This window comes from Tympanuchus pallidicinctus, unplaced genomic scaffold, assembly GCF_026119805.1.
Source record: "Tympanuchus pallidicinctus isolate F22 unplaced genomic scaffold, pur_lepc_1.0 scaffold1, whole genome shotgun sequence".
Classification (NCBI taxonomy): Eukaryota; Metazoa; Chordata; class Aves; order Galliformes; family Phasianidae; genus Tympanuchus; species Tympanuchus pallidicinctus.
Genome location: NW_026294618.1, coordinates 25,085,440 through 25,108,463, shown reverse-complemented (window position 1 = coordinate 25,108,463; position 23,024 = coordinate 25,085,440). Strand labels below are relative to the sequence as shown.

The window sequence follows — 23,024 nt, the reverse complement described above, 5'->3', positions numbered from 1 at the left end:
AAGTCATCTCGGATGGTGGGTTGATGTTAAGATACTAAACAATCCCTTTGCTCATTCAGTGAGTTCAGTGCTACTTTTGCCCCCAGTTCTGCTGTGTAAAGTTGTTTGTTTTTGCAGGAAATTGAGTCTGACAAGCCACAACAACAAAGAACCGATTAAGCATTGCTATAGGATCAAAAGATGTACTCTAGTGTCCTGTCACCCTGCAGAACTCGATCCCCTCAAGCTTCTGACACTGAAACTAAGTGTTCAGACTACCTTCTCCATACTTCCTCACTTCCTCCAACTTCTAAAATTACCTGAACACTTCAGATTTGACTGTCATTTTAGTGTGAATTATAACTGCAATGTGAGGAATTTTAAGATTGATTACAGCAATTGAAAAGATGAAGGGAAGTAGGTAAGTGGAAGCACAAGGATTGAGATACAACACATCAAGACTGCTGATTTTTAAATAGTATCTTCAGAATACAAACTAGTATACAAACTTACACAAACTTAAACAAAGCTTTATGTCCTCTTACAAGAAGAGATTTTACTACTGTGTAGAATCATAACTAAGGTAAAGTATATTGAGTTTCAGGCCTTTTCAAGACACACTGACATTTTAAAGTGCTCTTTATAATGAGGCTATACCTTTACAGAAACAATTCTTCAGAATCCTTGTTAAAGTTTCTACCTTGATAATGAAGCATTATGAACTCTTCCCCTCCCCCTCCCCCCCCCCCCCCCCCCCCCACACACACACACAGCAGGGAGGTTGGAACCTGATGATCCTTGGGATCTCTTCCAACCCAAACCAATCTATGATTGAACGATAACATATAAATACATCTATAAAGCCATGAGAGCACTTATATCAGCAGCATTTTATTACTCCTCTGTATTTATTGCAAGGAATTTCAATAATTAAATTACTTTAGTACTGAGGAAAGAAGTCAAAAGCAAGCTCCATAAAGAAATAATACCATACCCTCTACTATTAATTTTGTCCACATTTATTTATGAGTAAAACAAACAGCAAACATTACAGCAAAGGGGACACTCCAGCCCAGATTTTAAGAGAAAAAAAAAAAGATGCCTGGATAGATTTAGAACTTAGGCACCATAAGACTGCCAATAAAGTACACAAGAAGTGAATCATGAGTGTTTCAGCAAACTTTGTAAGTGCTTTTCAGTATTTATTTAGATGTTTAAGCTCTCGCACTAGATTTTACAAGCTCGTGAACACTGGCAAAATTATTTCTCCCACAGAACTATAACCACACATTCCCAAGACAGTATAAATATATGGTTGAACTAACATTAATACACATCACCATTTTATCAATTACATAATAAAACAAATTATCAAGTATCCAAATATTAAGTTACGCAGCTTGAAAGGCATACAAAATATTACAGAGGTCTGCCCAAGTCATAGCAGAAACTCAAGGAGGAAAAACAAAACAAACGAACAAACAAAAAAATCACACTTTCAACAAAGCAATAGTTGGTAAACAACTTTCAATAGGTACAGTAAAAGAAACTACAAGATTTTTCAGAAATTTTCTGATTAAGAATTTTTAGCTACGATAACAAAGCATTTCTAAGTTTTAAAAAAATATTTACTAAAGTAAAGGGCATATTCTATACTTCCTGCACAAGACAAAGGCAACATTTTACTAGAAATATTAAATAGCCCCTCCCAACCTTTTTAGGCCCTCTGTTAAGTTGCACATCAAGTGTCAACATTAATTTTACTGTAAGGCTTTTTGTCTGGAGACATTAAAGACTTGTGTGCTTCTGTACAATTTAAAAGATTTTCTACATGAGTAATCAGAGCGCAATGATTTGTAAAATGGAGAGGTCAGAAAACAGAAAAGTACAGACACGGGAGGAAAAAGTTGCTGTAAGTCATAGTTTAAAAAAAAAAAAAACACTGTGCAAATCCTGATAATTCTAGTGCGATTGTGGGAGACAAAACATACAGTGAGCAGGCAAGACTATCTTAGAGGCCATATTCTTCAATATTGAAATGACTAGAAAAAAATAGTAAGGTCCAGATAAGCTGGTAGTTCTTACGTTATCAGAACTACATCCATCTATAAGGAAAAACACGTAGCTGATATGCTAAGTATTTTGGCACCTAATTTCTCTACAGACTGATTTATTTTAGTACCCCAATTTTTAGTAGTTGAAACTAGGTGGGTAAGACTCAACGGCATGATTAAAGGATATTTCAACTGGTAATTAATAAACAAGGAGACAGCTCAGAAATAGGGTACAGCAAAAACATTTATCAGGTCTCCAAACAGATGGATATTCATCTAAACACAGTTGCATTACTATTAACTTTTTAGCCTATTAAATACTCCTATGGAAGCTTCCTTTACTACTTAAAAATATCAGATCCATGCCTTTGGCATGCAGTCTCCTCAATTCTTGTTTCCATCCTTTAATCCCAAAGTAGTAACATAGGCTGCTGGGCTTTACTGAATGCAACAGTTATTTCGGTGACCATTGGAGTCTTTAAAACGCAGGCGCATCTTGGGGCGGTATTTTTCCAAGTACAGAAGTTGCTTGCTATTAAAAGCTCCACGACGTTTCCTAAATGGAAGAAGAAATATCTTAAAATATTAATCTACTGCCCAGTGAAATAACATCATCCACTGGAGAAAAAATATTTTCAGTCACTTGAAAAAACACACGATTAAACCAGAACTGTAACCAAAATAAGGCTAATTAAAAGCTAAGTGCCAGAAAAGAGGGTGGTAGCTTCCTTTGAAAAATACCTCGTTGGACCACATGATCAAAGGAGCACATAGTATTTTCGATGGCGTTTTAGCCCCTAATATACACAAGCCAAAGATCTTGCATAAGATCTTTAGCAAAAACTTCAAAAAGAAGCTACAGAGAGATTTGAGACAGTCTCCTCAAACAAGTTAATCTGTCTAATCTCTTAAAATAATTAAGAATACTACAATAGTAAGTTATAAATATAACACATCTATACAGAAGTGGATCTTCGTTGGATCTATTCAAACCAAGAGTCCATGAAAGACCTGTATTTTATATGAAGCTTCATATTTCTCATTTTGTACACACCACCCTGTTAAGGTGCACAAGATGAACTCAATCTGAGGCCTTACAGGTTTGGCAATTACGCAAATATTATTTTACTATTTTTTGTTTGCAATGCAGTGTTCTTAAGACACAGTCGATGCCTACAAACTTAGGGCATTGGCACTACTTGTTTTCTCATCCAACTTGCATAGGTTTACAAAAAGTATAAAAAAAATATTTTTCTGATTTTTCTACCAGAAAGACAATTGAGGAATCGTTTAGGACACTTCAATATATTAAAAGAAAGGATGATTCAGAAATGTAAATGAGTGCTAGCTACTAGAAAGAACCTAGTTTCTAAGGTGTTTTGTCTCTCATGAAGAAATACCCATTTCACTAGACAAGTCTCACAACACTGGCTGTGTTCAGAAAGTTTGTTAAAAGGTTCAGATTTCATCTTACAAACAACAAACAAGAAGAGCATTCAGAATTCCCTGTAAAGATCAAAGATATGTTGGCAAGTTAAATCTTGGAAACAGATATTAACTTCATACTTACTGTCTTATGAACTGCACTGCATCTTCATATTTCATTCCACATTCTATCAGTGCAAGAGCAACTAAGACTGGAGCTCTAATAAAAAAAATAGTAATGTTTTCAGTTTAGGATTTGCCAATTCACACACAGGGGGAAAAAAAAAGTGTAATTCTCCCACTTCTTTCTCCTTCTGCTTTTTGCTTCCCCAGGGATGAAATATCAAATAAGGACAGAAGACTTTCCTAAATTAATTGGGCAATTATATCAGAAACTTACAAGCCATTCATCTCTGTTAAAAATCAGGGATCAGCTCTAGCTAACCTTAATTTTATTCACCTGACCTAAGTATATGGAAGGACAGCAGGAATAATACGCAAGTACTTTCAGTGGCAATTAATTCCGGGCAAGAGTTGCACATGGATTTCTATTCCCACAAACAATCCCTCCTTAAAAGCTATGAGAAACCCAAAATAAAAGTAAGAGGTCAAACCAGATCCAATGAAAACTACAGATGCAATCTCCATGCCATCCTACCGAGGGGGAGATCTCCTTGCTTGCCACAGCATCTCTCATCTGAGAGAGCTGCTGTTACTCAAATAACAACAATTTACACTGCTTTTTATTTTTAAAAAAGAAACAACCACACAGAGGACAAGAAACATACTACACTGCAACAAAAGATATGTTTACCTAGTAACAAGCTTGCTGAGTATTTTTTTTAACATACTTAAGTATTTAAGAAGCCTTACATGATAAAAATCAGGTACTTTTCCTCAACTATTTAACCACCAAATCTGGGGGAGAGGGAAGCAGACCCATCATTTTACTTGATGGGTGAAAGCTGTTCCTTCATATGCTAAAACACTTTTCTTGGGTGGGGTTAATGGCTACTGTATCCTTATTAAGAGACTGGCAATATCTTTGAAATAGGGATAGAAGAAGAAAGTTACAGATGAGAGTCAATAAAGCCATAAGAAAAGGAAGACCTCAGCAAGACAAAAAATACCAATGTGACACTTAACAATTTGGTACAGGAATGTATTTGTTTACTTCACTTAGTAGTTTGATAGCTGTGGGAACAGGATAACCTTTTGTCTAAAATGCTCAGAAGTCTAATGTTTTACATGCAACAATTTGCAGTCATCTTACCTACTTCTAAGCGTGAGCTCCTCCCAATACTAGATCTGTGACTATTTTGAAGTTTGCCCCAACTACACTTTTTCACTAAATCTTAAGAAGTCAGACCACAAATGGCAATTCAACAGATCTTTAAAATTTCACCCACCGTCCAAGACCAGCAACACAGTGTACAGCAATACAACAACCAGGTTCTTCACGAAATTTAACTTTAAGGAGGTTTAGCCAATCATCAACAATCTGGTTGGATGGTGGTGCACCGTCATCAAAGGGCCAATCCTATAAGAACACATAAATACATATAAAGAGATAGAACTTTTACTATGTGAATTAGAATTTATAGTTCTCTAAAAAAAATTAATGCTGTGAGGAATATATTCCTCTCAACCTATTTTCATTGAATGAAAGAGTTTACTCCAGGATTTTTTACCCATAAGAGATCTGAATAGCTTTTGCTTACATGAGCTGCTAGAATACATTTACAGAATTGAATCAAGGTGGTGACTATGTAACATATAAAAAGTTTTCTTTAAAAAGAACAACTAAAAAACCAACCCCCAAACCACTGTTTCTGCATTACTTACCAAAACCTGAATGCCTTCTTTTTCCACCGGAGCAGTATCATACGTAGCTTCACACACTCTTACCACTGTGGTAACGCCATATTTCTTAAGTTCCTAAGGAATGAAAAGAACTGCTTTAATGGTAAACTGACTTCATTTATTTACTTTCTCAATAGGTTAGTAAGCTAACTTATTCCAAAAGTTTCAGTAAATAAATTAATAGAAATGCTTGACATGTGTACGGAACACAAAGCTGAAATAACTACAATACCTTGCAAATAGCAGATACCTTAATGCTCTTCTGCAAAAGTATCTAAAGGTTAAGATGGTCAGGTTTTTTCTTGTTAGCTCCAGATAAAGACTAGTGAAGTAATTCATCTCTGAAAGATTACTTCCTAAAAAATAACAGCCAGATTCCAAGGTTGCAAAGCTAGATGCTTCACTCAAAACATCTTGAATGAAGTTTACATCTTCCTCTTCTAATGCTCTACTTAAAACATCTTACTAATAAGAATGGTGAGCACAGAACAGTAAATCATTCCAGTTCATGGATTTTTATACCTAGAAGATAAAAGAAAAACTCTTTCCACTCTGCTATTAAGTCTCATAAATGGGAAAACAGATTACTAATTTTTCATTCTCCCCATATTCTCTTGTCATTTAGACTACAACTGCCAAGGACATGCTTGTAGCTTAACCACACTATCTAGCTTTGAAGGTATAAATGCAAACAAAGATGAATTCACTGTGCTTCTCATACATTGTTAGCCCATACTGAATGGGCATATAAAATACAATGGAAGTAACTTAAATGTTACTAAGGAGGGACTGCATTACAGGTTCAAACCTCACACAGAGGGAGGAAGATGTTATTATCATATGCATACACTCAACTGTACATTTTATGTTTCCAACATGCAAGTTGCAAGGTTTAGATAGAAAATTCAGATACCAGCAGTGCATGCCAATACACATAGATTTAAATGGGAAAGTGTTGCAGCATAAAATGAAACAATTTCAGCAACTCAGGTCACACTGCACTGTAAGTATATCACCACAAATTTCATCCAAGTAAAAATGACTCACATGGAATTCTTTTAAGTTACAGTAAAACCAGTGTTTGCTAATATTGAAGGAAAACAGGCAGTAAAAGCATACTGCAATTCTATCATTTGTTCCTAACTTTTTGGTGTACAGTGTACACTGAATCATTACTTTCAATCACTACTTCAATAGGAGCAAGGGAATTTTATACAACTTTAGATGAATCTATATAAGATCTCCTGTTGCTACTAGATCTCAGTTTTTCTATGCCTGACCTTTCCTGTTTCACACCGAAGTAGCAAACTGAACATACTATATAGCAGATAACACTATTATTTCTGTGCTTCACATCCAGAAGCATGCCTCAGTGAAGGCCAAAGTCTGAGTATATCTGTCAGTGGATTTGTGAAGCATTGCATCACTATTTAAAATGAGTTCATTGTCTCACTCGGTATCCCTTCGTACAGCTTCCACTTGTTAAAAAAAAAAATAGTTAGATACTAGGCATAAGAATACATCAACAAGAATTCTAGTTTGACCTTACCTCTATAAATTTGTTTAAGGTTGCATTGGTTGGATTGTGTGTGATTAGAAATCTCATGTTCTTGTAGGTGATTTCCACAGGAGCTGGGCGGTTCATTCGGGCCATATTAATTTAGTTAAACATGCAACGAGATTGTGAAAGGATTCAAAAAAAATCTAATATAGAAGTGATGTAGAGAAACCGAAGTCTACTTCACTATACTCCACGTGAAATTCTCAGTGCTTGGAAGTATGAAGTCGGGAGCAATGGGAAATGAAATGAACCTCCTAACAAGAAGCAGCAATTCTTCAATCCAGTAATACTGAGGCAAAAGAAAGGCAGTGCACTGAGGTTTACCCCATCCAGGTCTGAATTCTTTTGTTAAATGCTCTGCCAATTTCAATTCAATACTTCTTTATCCTGGTCAACCACTCTTAGGGGGGCTTCTTGGTGGAGTAGTAATGAATTTCTACAGTTCACTTGTCTGCATACAGGTCGTGCTGTGCCTGGCAGTAGTCTCCACTGCCCTTCAGAAACTCCATAAATGTGTGACCAAGAACACCACAGAACTGCTGTAAAGAGACAAGAAAAAAATACAATGAGCATATGTGAAATAAGGTCACTTTGAAGACAGCATTATAAAATGAACAAAATGAAAGCAGAGACAGTATTTTCAGCAGGTTTATTTTTTAAATCAAAGAATCAGGCTTGCATGAAAACCCTGTTACCTTTCTAACAAGCAAAACATATATACATTATTAAATAGAAAGATGCCAGATAAGGAAGCCTTAATGCTAATGAATTTAATATTTCCAATATTTCAATATTCAAAAGAGCTAGCACAAATACAATGTATCAAGTTTTACAAATTGCAGCATGTTTCTCATTGTGAATTAAGACACATCGCAACACCTACAGCTACACCAAGCTGAAGTGGTTACATAAAGGCAAGGATGAGATTCCTTGAATATTCAAGCTGACCATCACAGAACTTAAACATTCATATAAAGCTACCAGCCTACTGATACAGAAAAAAAAAAAATGGTTGTAAAGCCTAGCGTAATGGACTTAGTTTACATTCAAAAATCATCAATTTAAGAACAGGGTAACCAGGAAAAAAATATTGAGTGTGAGAAGTCTTGAAATAAAATGCAAAAATCTGTGTGGCCTGGCAAAACTTTTAAGCATGTTTTGACTGTCAAGACACACGGATTTCTAGAAGAACATTTCACATACTTAAGGCTGACGATAGAGAAGTTTTCATCTAGTGTTAGCTGCCTTTCCACATCATTGCTTTATTAATACATCAAGATAACAGTTACACTGTAGTTAAAAAAAAAAAAATTAAAGGCAAGTTTATTGAATAGGTTATTCTTTCCCAGTAATTCCCAGCTGTGGTTGAATTTGCATATAACAGTACTGCAAGATGCAAAACCAGGAAGTTCATCATCATAGCTTTTGAACTGCCATGAGTTATGTATTCATTTGCAGATGGTGCTGTGTATATGATCCAAAAATACATGGTTTTTTTTAAACGCACTCTGGAACCTTATGCACAGGAGCTAGATCTGTGTCCAGCTAACAGTATTAGTACCGCTGTTCATACTCCCAGAAAGTCCTTCCTTCCCAAGAATTAGAATAGCACACAAGTTTTGTTTCCCAGAAAATACATCAAAGCTGGACCAGACGTCCGCAAAATATACATAGGTACTAGAAAAAAGCATCACTAATCCCACAGCTCCTTAGCAGAAAAACTGACTTATGTTGGTCAGCCAATTCTAAACACCAGAAGAATTCATGCATTAAGTCCAATCAAAACATCATCAAAATACCTTAGGAATGGGTTGAGCATGCAATATTAGATAACTGCTGTCAGACTTACTGTATCTAATGAGGTGTTTTTTTTTTTTTTTTCCCCAAGCTGGGAGACAGCAGTATCAGTTTTGCCTTCATAAATCTAGTTTCTAACAATCAAATGGTAACTACACTGTAGCAATATGTTCAAATACCCTGAGCTGAAGAGCTGCCCAAACATAAGAAGTTAGCCCAACAGCAGCTAATGTCTTAAAACACTATCAAAAACAGCGAGTAGAAAAGCTACATGCAATAAAGTCACAGCTGCTAATTGCCATCCAGGATTTGGAGTCAGATCAAGGCCCCACTGCACACACTAAGCCACAAAGACAACAGTGGCCCCTTATTAATAACCATATTTAGCATTGAGCAGAAGCCACAACAGATCACAAAATGGCCAGAGTTGGAAGGGACCTCAAGGATCATGAATCTCCAAATCCCCTGCCACATGCAGGGCCACCAACCTCCCCATTTAGTACTAGGCCAGGCTGCCCAGGGCCCCATCCAATCTGGTCTTCAACACCTCCAGGGACGGGGCATCCACAACCTCTCTGGCAGCCTGTTCCAGCACCTCACCACTCGCTCTGTAAAGAATTTCTCCCTGACATCCAACCTAAATCTTCCCTCCTTCAACCTAAAACATTTTCTCTTGTCCTGCTGGTATCTGCCTTTTCAAAGAGTTGAGATCAAATGACCTAATTGTAGCTTTTTCCACGGAGCACCCTAGCAGAACAGGAATTCTTAGTCACCTCTTTTAAAAAATGGTAACAATGTTGCAGGCTTTGCTCCTTTCCTTCCTTTGCAGAAGAGGGAGTTCTAGAAACATTAACAGGGGAGATACAAACCATTACTAGATCAGATTGCAGCAGAAATGCACCACACAAGGCTTCCTATAAACATCTCCAGTCATCTTTTTCACGTTCTTTGACAACTTCTTGGTAGTAAGTTTTAAGGGATGCATCTCACAGCATGGTTTCAAAAACAAAATTGCTAACCAATATGACAAAATTTAGCAGAAAGGGAACAGAAGTACTAGAGCAGTTGCACACACACACATTTCACTGCCGCTCTAGAGGTACTATCACCATCATTTTTGAGGACTAAAGAGTTAAGCTTGCCATTTACTTTTCAGAATTATCTGTGATGCAACTTGAGAGACAGCAAATCTCAAACAGAAATAAGTATGAAAAAAAGGAGCAAGAAGGACTCCTCTGTCAGCAGAGAACAGTAACCAGAAGAATGTGAAGGATTTCAAGAATCATCGTTGACATACCAACCATACCATACCAGAAGTTCAGATGATGCACAAAGGAGACCTAGGTTCAGATTTCGGCAACAACTAAAATAGCAACCAAGTGAAAGAACTGAAGAGAGTTTATTTAAAATCACTTTTAATTAGTTTAAGAAGCTGAACAGCAGAGAAGCACAGGACAGCTTTAAGCAGATACAGCTGCACAAGGTCTTACGCTGCTTTTCTCATGCGCTGACAGATCTTATGATCATCTCTTTTTTAAGACTTCTAAGGCAAGCCTGGCCATTTTCTCCAATAGAGGATGAGGGAGAGAAGGCTGACAAACAAGAAGAACACAAAAGCGAGCCTGAGGAAGTGATGAAATAGAACCCGGTCACTAGGGTACAGAAAAGGTTTTTCGAAACAAGATGAAGAATTTTTAATTAAACACTGAATAATGGGAAAGCCATCACAACCCCATACTGGCGTAGGTAAGAAGCAATTGGTTTTACCCAACCTGGTACATTGGCTGCCCTTAATCTATGACTATGAATACTCACTATAACACCAGGCAAATACATCACAGGGGTTAAGCAAAAGGCAAACAGCACAGCAGTCATAACACCTACATTTTAAAGCAGATTGTTAATCACATCCAGCAGATGCAGTCACAATACAAAGTTGAAGTACATTACACAACGTTAAGTTTGAGTTCTACATGCAATTAACCCCTACAAATTAATTAATTTCTTTAATACTGGCTTAGCAAGCTTCAATTAGACACATCAGCACCTTACCAACTCAAAGAACTGAGGATCTAACTACGCATGCATTTCATTCTCACTGTTTGCCTTGGCAACAGCTGCTGCTCCATGACAAAGAGACAAAGCTCACATTTTCCTTTGATGAATATTCTCTCTCTCTCTCTCTGTCTCCTCATTGGTAGCTACAAAGTTCCATACCTAGATCAATACCTTGATGTAGTAAAAGGCTGTACTACTCTAGAAAAGATTTTACCAGCCTAGTTTAGGTCTGTTCCAGCAGTCAAAAGAAAATTAAAGACATGTATATGGGCACGCTACTTGCATTAGATCGTTAAGCTGGAGTACAAGGCTAAAGCCACCTTCAGCAACTAGATCACAAGACAAAAACTGAGCTATAAAAAATACTGCTGTAGCAATTAAGAGCACCTTGTATTTAGGTAGAATTCAAATGACTTAAGCAACTCGCAAGAGGCTTGCATATGAAAGCATAAAGCTGTGCAGATGACAATGCCCATGCTATTGCACACACAAGTTTAACACAGAATGATACTAAACAGCAGTTTGTGCAATTAATCTGAGTACTCCATTGCTGTTTCCCATCTCAAACTGAGTATTATTTGAGGAAAACGAACACTGAAAGATATTGGAGATATGAATGCTGCTCCAAAGGCAACACTTCTTATTTTATTATCTTGGCCCATGACATCAGATGCAGACGTTGGTGATATTGTGGGAGGGGTTGAACCTTCCCACCAATATTCTATTAGTTTGTTGCTGTGTGACAGACAGCAGCAAAAGGGCAGTTTGACAGAATGTCAGACAGAAGTGCGCATGAAGCAAAAGCACACAACTGAATTACTCCATGGGGAAAAAGTGGCACCCACTGATATACATCAACACTTGTTGAATGCTGATAAAGACCAAACAGCGGATGTGAGCTCACTGAGGTGGTGGGCAGTGTGTTTCAATAGTGGGAACAGAAATATTAAAGGCAAGCCATGTTCCAGGTGACCGTGTACTGCTGCCGCATCACGAAATCAAGAGCATCTCAATCAGCTCATTTGCACTAATCAGTGGATTACAAACAGAGAACTGTGAACCAAGCTAAATATGGGTTCCAATGCACTGAAAATAATGGTGGACACACTGGAAGAGTACAAAGTTTACACCAGGTAGGTCCCATGAACAAGAACACTGCATGCAAGTTTGTCAGGACCTACTGAACAAATATAAGCCACACAGTGAGTTTCCTGGATCTCATCATTACTAATGGCAAGACCAACACCACCACTACAAGTCGGAGTCAAAACATCAGTGTATTCACTGGCAACATGAGAATTTCCCATCAAAGTTCAGAACAGCCCTCGGTGGGTGATGCGCACTGTCTTCTGAGATAGGAAAGGGATGATTCTCCTGGATTTCCTGGAACCTGAACAAACCATGAACTATGACCACTACATCATTTCAGACTTCCAGAGTCAGACCAGAGAACACCACAACCTTTCTTCTGCAATATGATAATGTCAACTCCATATTACCAGTCTCAGCTGGACCATCCTACAATACAATCCAGATTGAATGCCTTCCAACTACCAGCTGTTAGGGCTAATGAATGACAGACCATGAGGGCAACATGCTCCTCGCAAAGACACCACCATAGCAGCTGTGAAACAATGGATCACCTCTGCTGGCACAGATTTTTACAAGCACTGTATGCAGGCTCTTGTTCATTGCTGGTAAAAATGCACAGCTAATGGTGATGACTGCTGAAAAAATTCTGTTTTGTAGCCAAGAATGTGTTCTATCGAAGCGTTATTGTGCTCCTGGTAAGTGTTGCAGTATCCACAGAAATAAATAGGAGGCATTACATTCAGAGCAACCTAAGTGCAAAGCAGCTGTTTCTATTAGTAACAAAAAGCCAAGCTACCTTTAGACTCTCAGGTACAGCAAAACTTGAAAACATAAGGAAGGTTAATACATCAAAACTCCCTACTAAGAGAAGTTATCCTATCCAATAAGGGACACTCATGTTAACTGGGATTGCTCCATCTATCACGCACGCTGGAAGAAATTAAAAAGAATAAATTAAATTCAAGCAAAAGGAAGACATCTTGTAAAGAAAAGCTTTATTTCACACTCCTCTTTGGGACGGAAAGCTGAATATACATCTCCATTGACAAACAGATTCACGTGTCCGTTCTTCATTTGAAACAGTCACTTGTGTCTGAAAAAGACTGCTTATGAAAAATCTATCAGATTGGTACCAACGTGTATACAGAGAAGAGATGCAAGTCTATCCCATGCTGCTGATATTCTTGTTCACAGGCTGGTAGCATCTTTAGAAGCATGAAAACAGAAGCACCTGTGTACACAGCTGCACGGTACTTCAATTTCAAAACACATGTAAGACAGTTCACAGTTGCTCAATCCACCTGCTTCTTGAACAAACATTTACCTCCAGAATCGACTATGTGGGATCATATTCCTGAAGTTAGATACTTAGCTACTGAACCTACAGAGGCATAGCTAGAAAAGGGAACTAGAAGACACATTTCATTACAATTTGAAAATGTCTACCTTTAATAAAACAGGAGGGCAAATAACCCGATCCTCACACACTACTCAAAGCCTAGGTGATAACCAAGATAGATACAAAGGAATGGGAAGGTGAGGGGTACAAATAGCAAAGCCACTCTATAACGTTAAAGCACACCTTCATTAGAGATTGTTGACAAGATTCACCTCCTATCTACAGGATACACGATATCTCTGTTATGATAACCACAGCAACAGAACTATCCTCTTCAGACCAGAGAAAGCAACACTTAACGTAAGAAAGGACACACTCATATCACAAACAGAAGATGCCAGAAGTTTATCACAAATGTGCTACAACACACTCTGCAAAAGAAGGATGCTTCCTGTGGTTAAAGTATGCAATTAAGGGGAAGAAAAGATTATCTCAAAACTTCCTGTGTAACAAGTCAACACAACTTCCATAGATGAAACAGAGGACACGATTGTTTTCAGAGTTCTCCTAACTTGCACCACAAATGAACATGTGAAAAAGCCTTAACAGACACTGGGGCAAATAAGACATTCCAAAAAACATTCCACTCCTTTGTCTAATGCATCTTTTGAGCATCTGAAGCCAAGAACTGTTTCAAAGTGACATAACACTTCCATCATTTATACAGCAAACTACATAATTCTCATCACTCTACTCAAAACCTACTCCATTATGTTTTAAACATATGCGTGTAAAGAGTTATTGCATTTCACTATTTAATATCAGTGCCAAAGAGTAAGTATTTAATCTGCGAAAAGCTGTATAGAGTTACGGACCTCCTTTTACCTCTTCGCCGATCTTACAGACCGACTTTCATTATTTCCTAAAAACTATGACAACATACTCATTCAAGGATTCACCATTACCCTTATTTGGGAATTCCAGTTACCTTTAAGAAAAATTGCTCTCTTACAGACTGCCTACACACTGAGGCAGACTCAGCATTACTACGTAGCATATCTTCGTCATAGCAAAAGCATTTTCACAAAAGTGGAGTTACTGGATCAGGATAAGTTCTATTTATTTGCTGCCTGACATTCAGCCTCGCTAAGACAGCGATATTGCTTGGCCCCTGCTGTAGCTGTCAGTCAGTTCTCTTCCTCATTCTCACATTTCCTCCCATCTCTGCCATTTCTGTGCTCTTCCACATTTCTCCTCTAAAACAGTTCTGATCTTGCAAGAAATTTTCAAAGCCCTTTGCTGCTCCATCAGTGGAATAATAAGAGCTGACATTTACGTGTCATCTTCAGGCTTTCTGATCTGACAGTTTAATGAAGTTACAAGGAGACAGGGTTCATACTTCTGAGTCACTGCTTCAGCAGCTCTGCAGTCACAGATAAGACACGTTGGAAGCTGTCTCCAGCAACAGTAAGGAACACCAGGAACTGTAGCACAAGGGCTGTGTGTTCATCAGTTCTAAGTATTTGCTGTGCCTGCAGCTGACAGACCTGCACAGAATGGTCCCTGACCATGCCGTGTAACTGATAACAAGTATGTTCTGATCACATTCTGCCTTTTGGAGGGCATCCTGCTGTGAGCAAGCCTCACCACGGTTGCTCTTTAAGGCATGCTGCGTGTGCCCTGCAGTCACAGAGGTGAGGCACAATAGAGCACTACAGCCGGGGAAGAAGAAATGTCTTAAAAAAAACAAGTTCCGTAAGAATATTTTATTACATCCGTGAGCTTCTAACTATAAATTGGCAACCGTACAGAAAAATCCACTTCGACTCGCAAATAAATACCTCCTCCGGTGCCGACCTCTAAGACTCGGACAGCAGCGAGTCCAGCCGCACATCTTCGGCCTTGCCCGGGAGGCTCACAGCAGAAGGGCCTCGAGTACCGGGCGCAGCGCGGACAAAGAGCCCGCTGATGGCCGCCGCGCACGTGCCCGCCGGGCCGGGGGCAACGCAGGACGGGACGAGCCGCCATGGCTACCGCCCGCCTCCCCGCACGCTCCCTCCCCTCCTTCCCTCCCTCCCTACTTCCCTCCCTCCCAGGCTTGGCTCCCGGCCGTCCCGCCGCGCCACCTGACCGCCAGGCACCCGCGGGCAAGCCGAGGCTTGTCCCATCCTTACGAATCCCGAGGGCCGCGCTCGCCGCGGAACTCCCGGCTCGCCTCGAAACACCGCGGGCGGCCGGACCGGCGCCTCCGCCGCGGCGGTCACGAGTTCGAATCACGCTCCCGCCAGGCTCCCGACGTGGAGCCATCTTGTACCCCGCGGCCGCCGCCCGGCCCGGCCTTCCCGTCGACAAGGGGACCAACGCCGCCAGGCGCTGCCTTTCACCACGGGCTCGGGACCGCCGCCGGGGCGGGCCGGGCCACAACCGCCGGGAACGCTTACGAAGCGGCTTCGTGGGCCGGCGCGGGCCGCTCAGCGGCGGTTGACGGACACGGCAGCGGGGCGGAAGGGAGAGCGAGGCGCAAAGCGGGAGGGCCGGGCTGCTCCCCGCCGCTCGCCCAGGTAGCAGAACAAAGAGCCAACATGGAGGAGACGGAGGAGAAAGGGAGAAGCGCGCAGTCGGCGCACAAGGGCAGTGGGGCGAGGGGCCGGGGCGCGGGCGGCGGCACTCACAGGAATATGGTTACTCATTGAAGACTGTAGCCTGATCATACAGCCGGGGTGCGGGCGCCACCGCCGGGGGCAGGAGGAGCGGAACCAGGAGGAGGTGGAGGCGCTGGAGGCCGCGGATCTGCCGGAGGGGGTTCGGCGGCGGAGCGGGGCTGGAGCATACAGCTGCGACGGCGGCAGCGGGCGGCTCTGCGGCTGGTGCGGAGCGGACGCGGCGACACAAGGGGGGGAGCCTGGGCGCCGCCTCCTGCACTAGCGCCGCGGGGCCCGCCTCTCGCTGGCGCGCGGCCTTGACGAGCGGCGCGCTCGGCCAATAAGAGGCGCCTCCCGCGGGGCGGGGCGGGAGCTAGATAGCTTGGGGGCGTGGCACCGCAGGGCCGTGCGAGGGCGGGCGGGCGCCGAGAGGCGGAGGTGGCCGGCGCGAACCGGTTGCTGAAACGAAGCGGGCGGCGGCGGCGCCGGGGCGGATGCGGGTAGTGCGGGGCGTTCGCCATTCGCCCGCAGGGGCCGGGCGTTACTGGCTGCTTCGTTAAGAATTGCGAAGGGAGATCTCATAGCTGTGCCTCAAACAGAGGCAGTTTTTGTGACGACTGTTATGTGAGAGAGATGTTACTCAGAACCGTGTTACCTTTTGCTCCACCCATGTTGAGACAACACGGACACGAGCTAATTTCTGCCTGGGAGCCTTGGAAATAAAACCAGCCTTTCTGCGCTATGAATACCTCCAGCCTGTGTTTATTTGCACTTGCGTTTAATGTTTACTGACTGACTCGAGGTGTGTCTGGTGAACTCGTAGCTGCTTACGCTTCTCGGCATAAAAGTTGAGAATGTTCTCAAAACACTATAAAAATGACGATCTCAAGGTTAATGGCTGCTGGGGATTGCTGTTTGTGGAAGGTTATACAAAGTTAGGAAGGTTTTCAGAGAAGAGAAAACGCAGACAAAGCTTCCCTCTTGTCGATGAAGGAATTTGCGTTGGGCAGAGCTGTGAGACAGGTTGAACAGCTCTGCCTCCTTTCATTCGTGCTGCTTTTTCCTCCGACAATGTAAGCTTTTGTTTACTGTTTCATTGTACGTTTAACTGATCGCATTTTAGGATCAGATTTCTTTTTTTTTTCTTTTTTTTTTCTTTGCTGCAACAGCCTTTTGGTACTCCACCTCAGTAATTTACACTGGGAATAAGAGTCGCTGAAGATCACTGGCCTTGCCTTTGGAATTATATTCCCTAAGATTTAGCTCAGGAAGCTTTTGGTCTGAAACCTTTTATTATTATTATTATGATCTTTTCTTCTGGAAACAGCATTTGTGTCATTTAAATATTTGTATCACTTTTCATTATGTTAGTCCCTATCTGGATCCCTCACTTGTAGTCATATATGTCATATTGATCACCCTTTAAGACACAGTCCCTGTGTGTTCTGATCTAAGATGACAAGAGGTACTTGGAGTAATATAACAGAGTCAATAAAGTGGCCTAGTGTTTCATACAAGTATATTTACTGGAGAGACAGACTAGAATAGTTACAGATCCAAACCAGTGTACTGATGAAATAAAGTGGTTTGAAGAGATAGGAAGAAATAAAAAAAGTTACAAGACTCCTGAAGAATTTTAAATAGAAATACTTGTAACGATAAACCTGTGGGAGAATTCAGAAAAGAGGCAATTATCATTAGTGAAATGGATACATCTTTTACGATAAGAGGCTACAATAAGAAAAAAATTGAACACTTTTGTCAACCTTCTTGTTGTTCAGCAGTGCCAAGTGCAAGGTGCTGCAAGTGGGTCAGGGCAGTCCTGTATCAGTGCATAGTGGGGATGAATGGATGGAGAGCAGCCAGACAGGGAAGGACTTGGGGGATATTGGTGGATGAAAAATCAGTCATGAGACAGCAGTGTGTGCTGTGTGTGTTTGCAGCCCAGGAAGCAAATCATATCTTGGGCTGCATCAAAAGACCTGAGTGGCCTGCAAGGTGAAGGAGGTGATCTTGCCTCTCTACCCTTTTGAGAACCCAGCAGGAGTACTACATTCATCTTTGGAGTCCCCAGCACAAGAAAGACATGGAGCTGTTGGAGCAGGTCTAGAGTGGGACCACGGGGATGACTGGGGGGCTGGAGCACCTCTCCTGTGAAAACAGGCAGAGAGAGCTGGTTTTTTTTCAGCCTGGAGAAGAGATGGTTCTGGGGAGACCTTATTATGGCCTTTCAGTACCTAAGAGGGGCCTGCTCACTTAATCAAGGAGTATAAGGATAGATAGGGCAAGGAGTCTTAAACTGTAATATGGTAGAGTTAAATTATGCATTCGGAAGAACATACTTTCCTCCGAGGATGGTGGGGCACTGGAACTGGCTGCTCAGAGAATCTGTGGATTCCCAATTACTGAAAGTGTTCAAGAGCAGGTTGGATGAGGCTTTGAGCAAGCTTTTTTCTAGTGGAAGATGTCCTTACCCACAGCAGGGGGATTGAAACTAAATGATCTTTAAGGTCCCTTCCAACCTAGACCCATCTATGATTGTATGATATATTTTTTTCTCTAGTACCTTTTTCTATGAGATTTGTAAAAGTTCTACACTACAAAGAAATATCAGAGTCTGAATTTGTTTCAGTATCAGCTGCATGTAATTTTGCAGTAGTCTCACTGAAATTGGTTTTTATATATACTAATCCTTATCTAAGTTTGAATGAAATTAGGGGCATGTCATATTGGTACTAAAGCCACTCCTGGAGCTGATGTACACAGTGAAGAGTTTTCTAGATAGATCTTTGACTTGCTGGCATAACTATAGGTTTTTGTGGTGAAGTTTCCGAAGGCTGTGTTCATACTCACTTTATGCCAATGTTTAAAAAGCTAGTTCGACTGTCATCTAATAAAGAACTTTTCTATGACTAAACTGATTAAAACAAACAAAGAAGAATTAGAGGATAATTAGTGCAAATTGATATAGTTCTAGGGAAAATAGCTATTGTCAAAGAAAGCTGGCTTAATGCTTTGATAAGATTAGAAGATTGGCATGAAAGTAACAGCGTGTCTGGAACACTAAATATTCATGTTTTCAAACCATTTTATCAAAGGAATATAATCAGTTATCACTGAAAAAAAAAAAAAAAAAAGACTGATACAATAGCAAGTAGCAATGATGTTGAAGTAGTTATGCAGAGGTTGTCTAGTAATTGTATCCACTCAAAAATGTGTTTAGGTGCAGCTGCAAGCAAGGTCATACATCTAGAACATGGAACATAAGCAAAATTTGTGAGTTTTTAAGAATGCTACTGTTACTTTGAGGAGAGTCCGGGACTCAGAGTGGACACATAAGTCAATATGGGTCAAGTGACATGGTAGCAGTAAAAGTGATCCTTATGTGACCTGTTATAAGTAATAGGAAATTATGAGACGAGTTAGAGGTATTTTTATATAGCACTAATACTGGCTATTGAAATACTGTATGTAGTTTTGTTGGCCCTTGACTTCTCAAATTAAAAAAACAATCCTGAAGCCTGTGCATGACATTTGGCTACTTGCCCTATTACCTGTCCTTTCCTTTACATTACCCATTTTAATGACCTTTCTGCTCCCTCCTCAGATTAGGTTTTGTGCTGTGGTCTCTCTCAGATTCCACAATCTTCTAGCTTTCTGGTGAAAAGAGCCATGGAGTGGGAGAGGCCACAGGATAGCATGAGGCACAAGTCAATAGTTTGCGTAATTCTTGTGCTTGAGTTGTGATTGATCCAGAGACTTGTTTTAGAAGAGACATTGATGTATTGATGAGACTGCAGGTTGAGAAAATATTTGAAGACTGGAAAAAGTTACTGACACATGAAGAACTCTTCCTATTTAACTAAAAAAAAAAAAAAGATACATTCAGAGATACCTCACAGGGAGAAAATACAGGCTTCTGAGAGTTTCTTAATTTGAAAAGAAAGGGGAAATAAATGATAACAGGTCATAAAAATTCACATGCTCTGAAGAAAATAGAGGTTACTAAGTTCCATACAGGAATAATTGGTGAAATTTTGCAGAATGAGATACGAAGGAGGTCATAAACTACAAAATAAGAGTTTTACACATCTTGAGAAAGTCTAATAGGAAAAGACTTTTAGTAGTGGATCCTTTATTTGTATTTATTTAGCTAGTTCAAACCCCTCATGACGTTTATGTCACAATGGGCATAAATTATTTCTTAAATTTTGTCTTATATGAAAATTCTGCTTTTAATATTTCTGAAGTTTATTAACGTTTACCATTTAATTGCTGCTTTATACTTTTAGCTAATGATCTTTTCTTTGTGTACATGAAATTCTTCTGAATTTCTGTTTCTTGCCCTTCTTTTAAACTGTCATCTTCATTTCCACAGCTTGATCTCTTGTTTATCCCATTTTTGCTTAGTATATTTTACTCTTATTGCTAGATGGATATTTCCGATCAAAATCTATTCTCAAACTGCACTCTTCTGCTCAGTCTCTTAAAAATCTCATGACTGTTTTCCACTTTACACTAAAACCATTAGTTCTTTTCTCTCCTCTGCCTCAGTTTCACTCAACAGTGCAGTGGCGATGCCTGTTCTGCTTTCACGGACCTGGGCCAGCATGGTCACAGCAAACATCCGAGTCCTCTGTTGCTGCACCTAACGAAGCTGTTCTGGTAGAAGACCAATGGAACAGACCTATGATTTACACTAGAAAGAGGAAACTTTCTGCTGTGGAAGTTTCTGCATTGATGTTTTAAAGATATATTTGATGTTTTTGTTGTATTGAATGGAATAAAGGGGTAGTTGATTAACTTATAGTAGGAGATGAATGTTTTTCACTCTAGCACATTATCAAAAATGAAAGACTTTATACTTTCTAGACTTTATAATTGTTTAGTTTGTTTTTCCATACATATTTATTAAATTCTGAATTCATTATCAGGATTTGGAAAAGGTTTCTTCACCCATTAATGTAAATGAGCATTTCATATGCAAGGTGTGGTATGCTAAAGATTTCAATATGGCATTATGATCTTTGGCTGCAACTTGTCTATATGTTTTAAGGACAATAAGAGTTTTCCACTTTCAACTTGGTTTTGGCAGAGAAGGTAATATCCATTTCTTTCTGGAATTCAGTAATATCAGTCATGAAAACATTAGAGGAACTGAAATAAGTTGATACCTCTTCAGTACCAGGACATACTGTGCAGTCCTTTTTCAGTTGTTTATCCAGTATATTTATCCAGAAAATTCAGTATATTTCTCACGTTGCCTGTTTATTCAGTAAAATATTGTCTCTGTTATGAGACTTCATGATCAATACGTGTAAAAACATCGGAGTTCAGCATATGAACGATTATTCGTGACTGAAGAAGTAACCTAAACAGCAGCCTGATCTTTAAAAGCCATGTATGTGCTGTAGTGGAGCTGTCACTTTGCAGGTTTAACATTTATAATTGCCACTTAGGCAACAGATAATCCCAGTGGCTGGTGATTTAAGCAGTGTTACAGGAGTAATTTGAACGAAAAACAGTCTCAATTTTTTTTTTTTTGAAAGGTACTGTTTACAATAAGTGTTCTGTTCTTATCCATTTTTACATTTTTACTTATTTATTCCTATTTAAGCAGCATAAATCTATACTTGTTGATTTCATTTATGTTAGATTTTCTCTACACTCTTTTAGGAACAATCCAACAGTCTGACATTTTGGGTATATCACAGTGTTTGTCTCCACAAGCTGTTCAAGCTGACAGTCTGGGAGGGACACCAGGACTGAATCAGAGCCTAGCCATAGGGGCAAAACCAGAGTCTTTGGAGCTCTCCCTATTTGCTGTGACTGGAGGAAACTGTGGAGCAAAGATCCTATACAGCTACTGTTTCAAATCTAGTTCTGATCTTTCTGTTACTGGCTTGCACCAATGCTGCTATGAATGCATGAAGGCTGCTATGCTAGTACTTTAATAATAATATCTTTGACATTTTCATGGCAATTATGAGAGTACACAGTGATTACACAGCCTTGTAACTTTTCCTTTATGAAACATTATTCTGGAAGAATGTGAAAAGTCATTTATGCTTCTGGTCTAAAACATTAACCAGAGTTATATTGCCTTGTGCTGTTAATGCTGCAACCACCATTAAAGAGTAATCTCTCGTCAGTCTATTCAGGCTAAACGACAGTGGAGCTTTTTTTAAACATGCCGTTAGCTTCTAGTATTCCAAGTCTGGAATTATGGATTAAAAGATGTCATGAAAACATCTAGAAAAGTTCCCAGACTTGAACTTGTTCCATATTCTTTACTGCAGCTATCAGTCACTCATTGCCTGTTCAGCAGTGACTGAGACAGGAGAACATTACTCGTCCATTCATACAACTCATTATATGCTTCCAGCAACTGATGAGCTGTATTGTCACTATACTCAAAGTTCGCCTTGTTATTTGTTGCTTGAATTTTGTTATTATGAATTCCTGCCTGTAATTTTAATTCTGATCTTTAAGTTAAAAATTGATAGACAGAAGCAAAAGCTGATAACAGAAGACCTGTTGCAGTTCAGTTCTATGCTCAAACACAACCCTATGCCATTAAATGGCAATTAAAATTATCATACCAGATAGGAATTTAGAACGTCATAGAAAATAAAAATTACTTGTTTGTGTTTGGCATGTATATTCCTTTTGTCTCGTCTGTGTTTAGTGAATATTTCTCCTTCATATAATACTAAAATTGTCAGTGTATTAGAGGGATTTGCTAGTACTCATACCTCTGAAGTTTTGAATTAAACAGGAAAAAACAAATCACCTGAAAAACAAAATATATGGAATCCTATAAAACAAAATTCACAAACACATTAAGATTAGCTAGTAATAGGAGAAAGCAAAGTTCATTTCAAAATCACATTGGAAGCCATAATTCAGTACAGGGAAAGTTTAAGTTTTCTGTACTTCCTAAGATAAATACAGCAGATTTTCTATTTTGTTTTAAACAAGAAAGCTCCTGAGGACTATCATATGCCATGGTCAGATGCTGAGAATTAGTATCCCTTGTTTCTTTTGCCTTTTGCACTGGTAAACTTATTCATAAAAACAGAAGTATGCTGTCTTTCTTATGGTATGTTCTTTGGTCTTGCAGATAGAGGGTAGTGTATCAGACTATCATTAAACATGAAGTTTTTGCTACACTGTGTTCAAATGGTTTTGGAGGCCTTATGCTATTTTGCTTT

At 39.8% G+C, this 23,024-nt stretch overlaps 1 protein-coding gene across 2 annotated transcripts; it reads right to left on the bottom strand.

The window, feature by feature from the left end:
- Nucleotides 1-982: 982 nt before the first annotated feature.
- On the bottom strand, nt 983-16,074 carry PTP4A1 (protein tyrosine phosphatase 4A1). 2 transcript variants are annotated; one of them, XM_052680869.1, is made up of 6 exons: nt 15,841-16,074; nt 6,871-7,421; nt 5,304-5,396; nt 4,868-4,998; nt 3,604-3,678; nt 983-2,589 (listed from the first exon to the last, which is right to left on the bottom strand). In XM_052680869.1, exons 2-6 carry the CDS (start codon nt 6,973-6,975, stop codon nt 2,472-2,474), a joined length of 522 nt encoding a protein of 173 aa, XP_052536829.1. In that variant the 5' UTR covers nt 6,976-7,421; nt 15,841-16,074; the 3' UTR covers nt 983-2,471. The 2 variants fall into 2 exon arrangements, with proteins under 2 accessions (XP_052536829.1, XP_052536838.1); XM_052680878.1 differs by having other exon boundaries at nt 6,871-7,418.
- Between the last annotated feature and the right edge of the window lie 6,950 nt (nt 16,075-23,024).

Coding starts and splice junctions, on each gene's coding strand:
- PTP4A1 (XM_052680869.1), bottom strand. CDS start 6,975: ATGGCCCGAATGAACCGCCCAGCTCCTGTGGAAATCACCTACAAGAAC. Junction 5,397..6,870: donor CCTTAAACAAATTTATAGAG/GTAAGGTCAAAC, acceptor TTCATTCCTTAG/GAACTTAAGAAATATGGCGT. Junction 3,679..4,867: donor TGTGTTGCTGGTCTTGGACG/GTGGGTGAAATT, acceptor TTTTTTTATTAG/AGCTCCAGTCTTAGTTGCTC.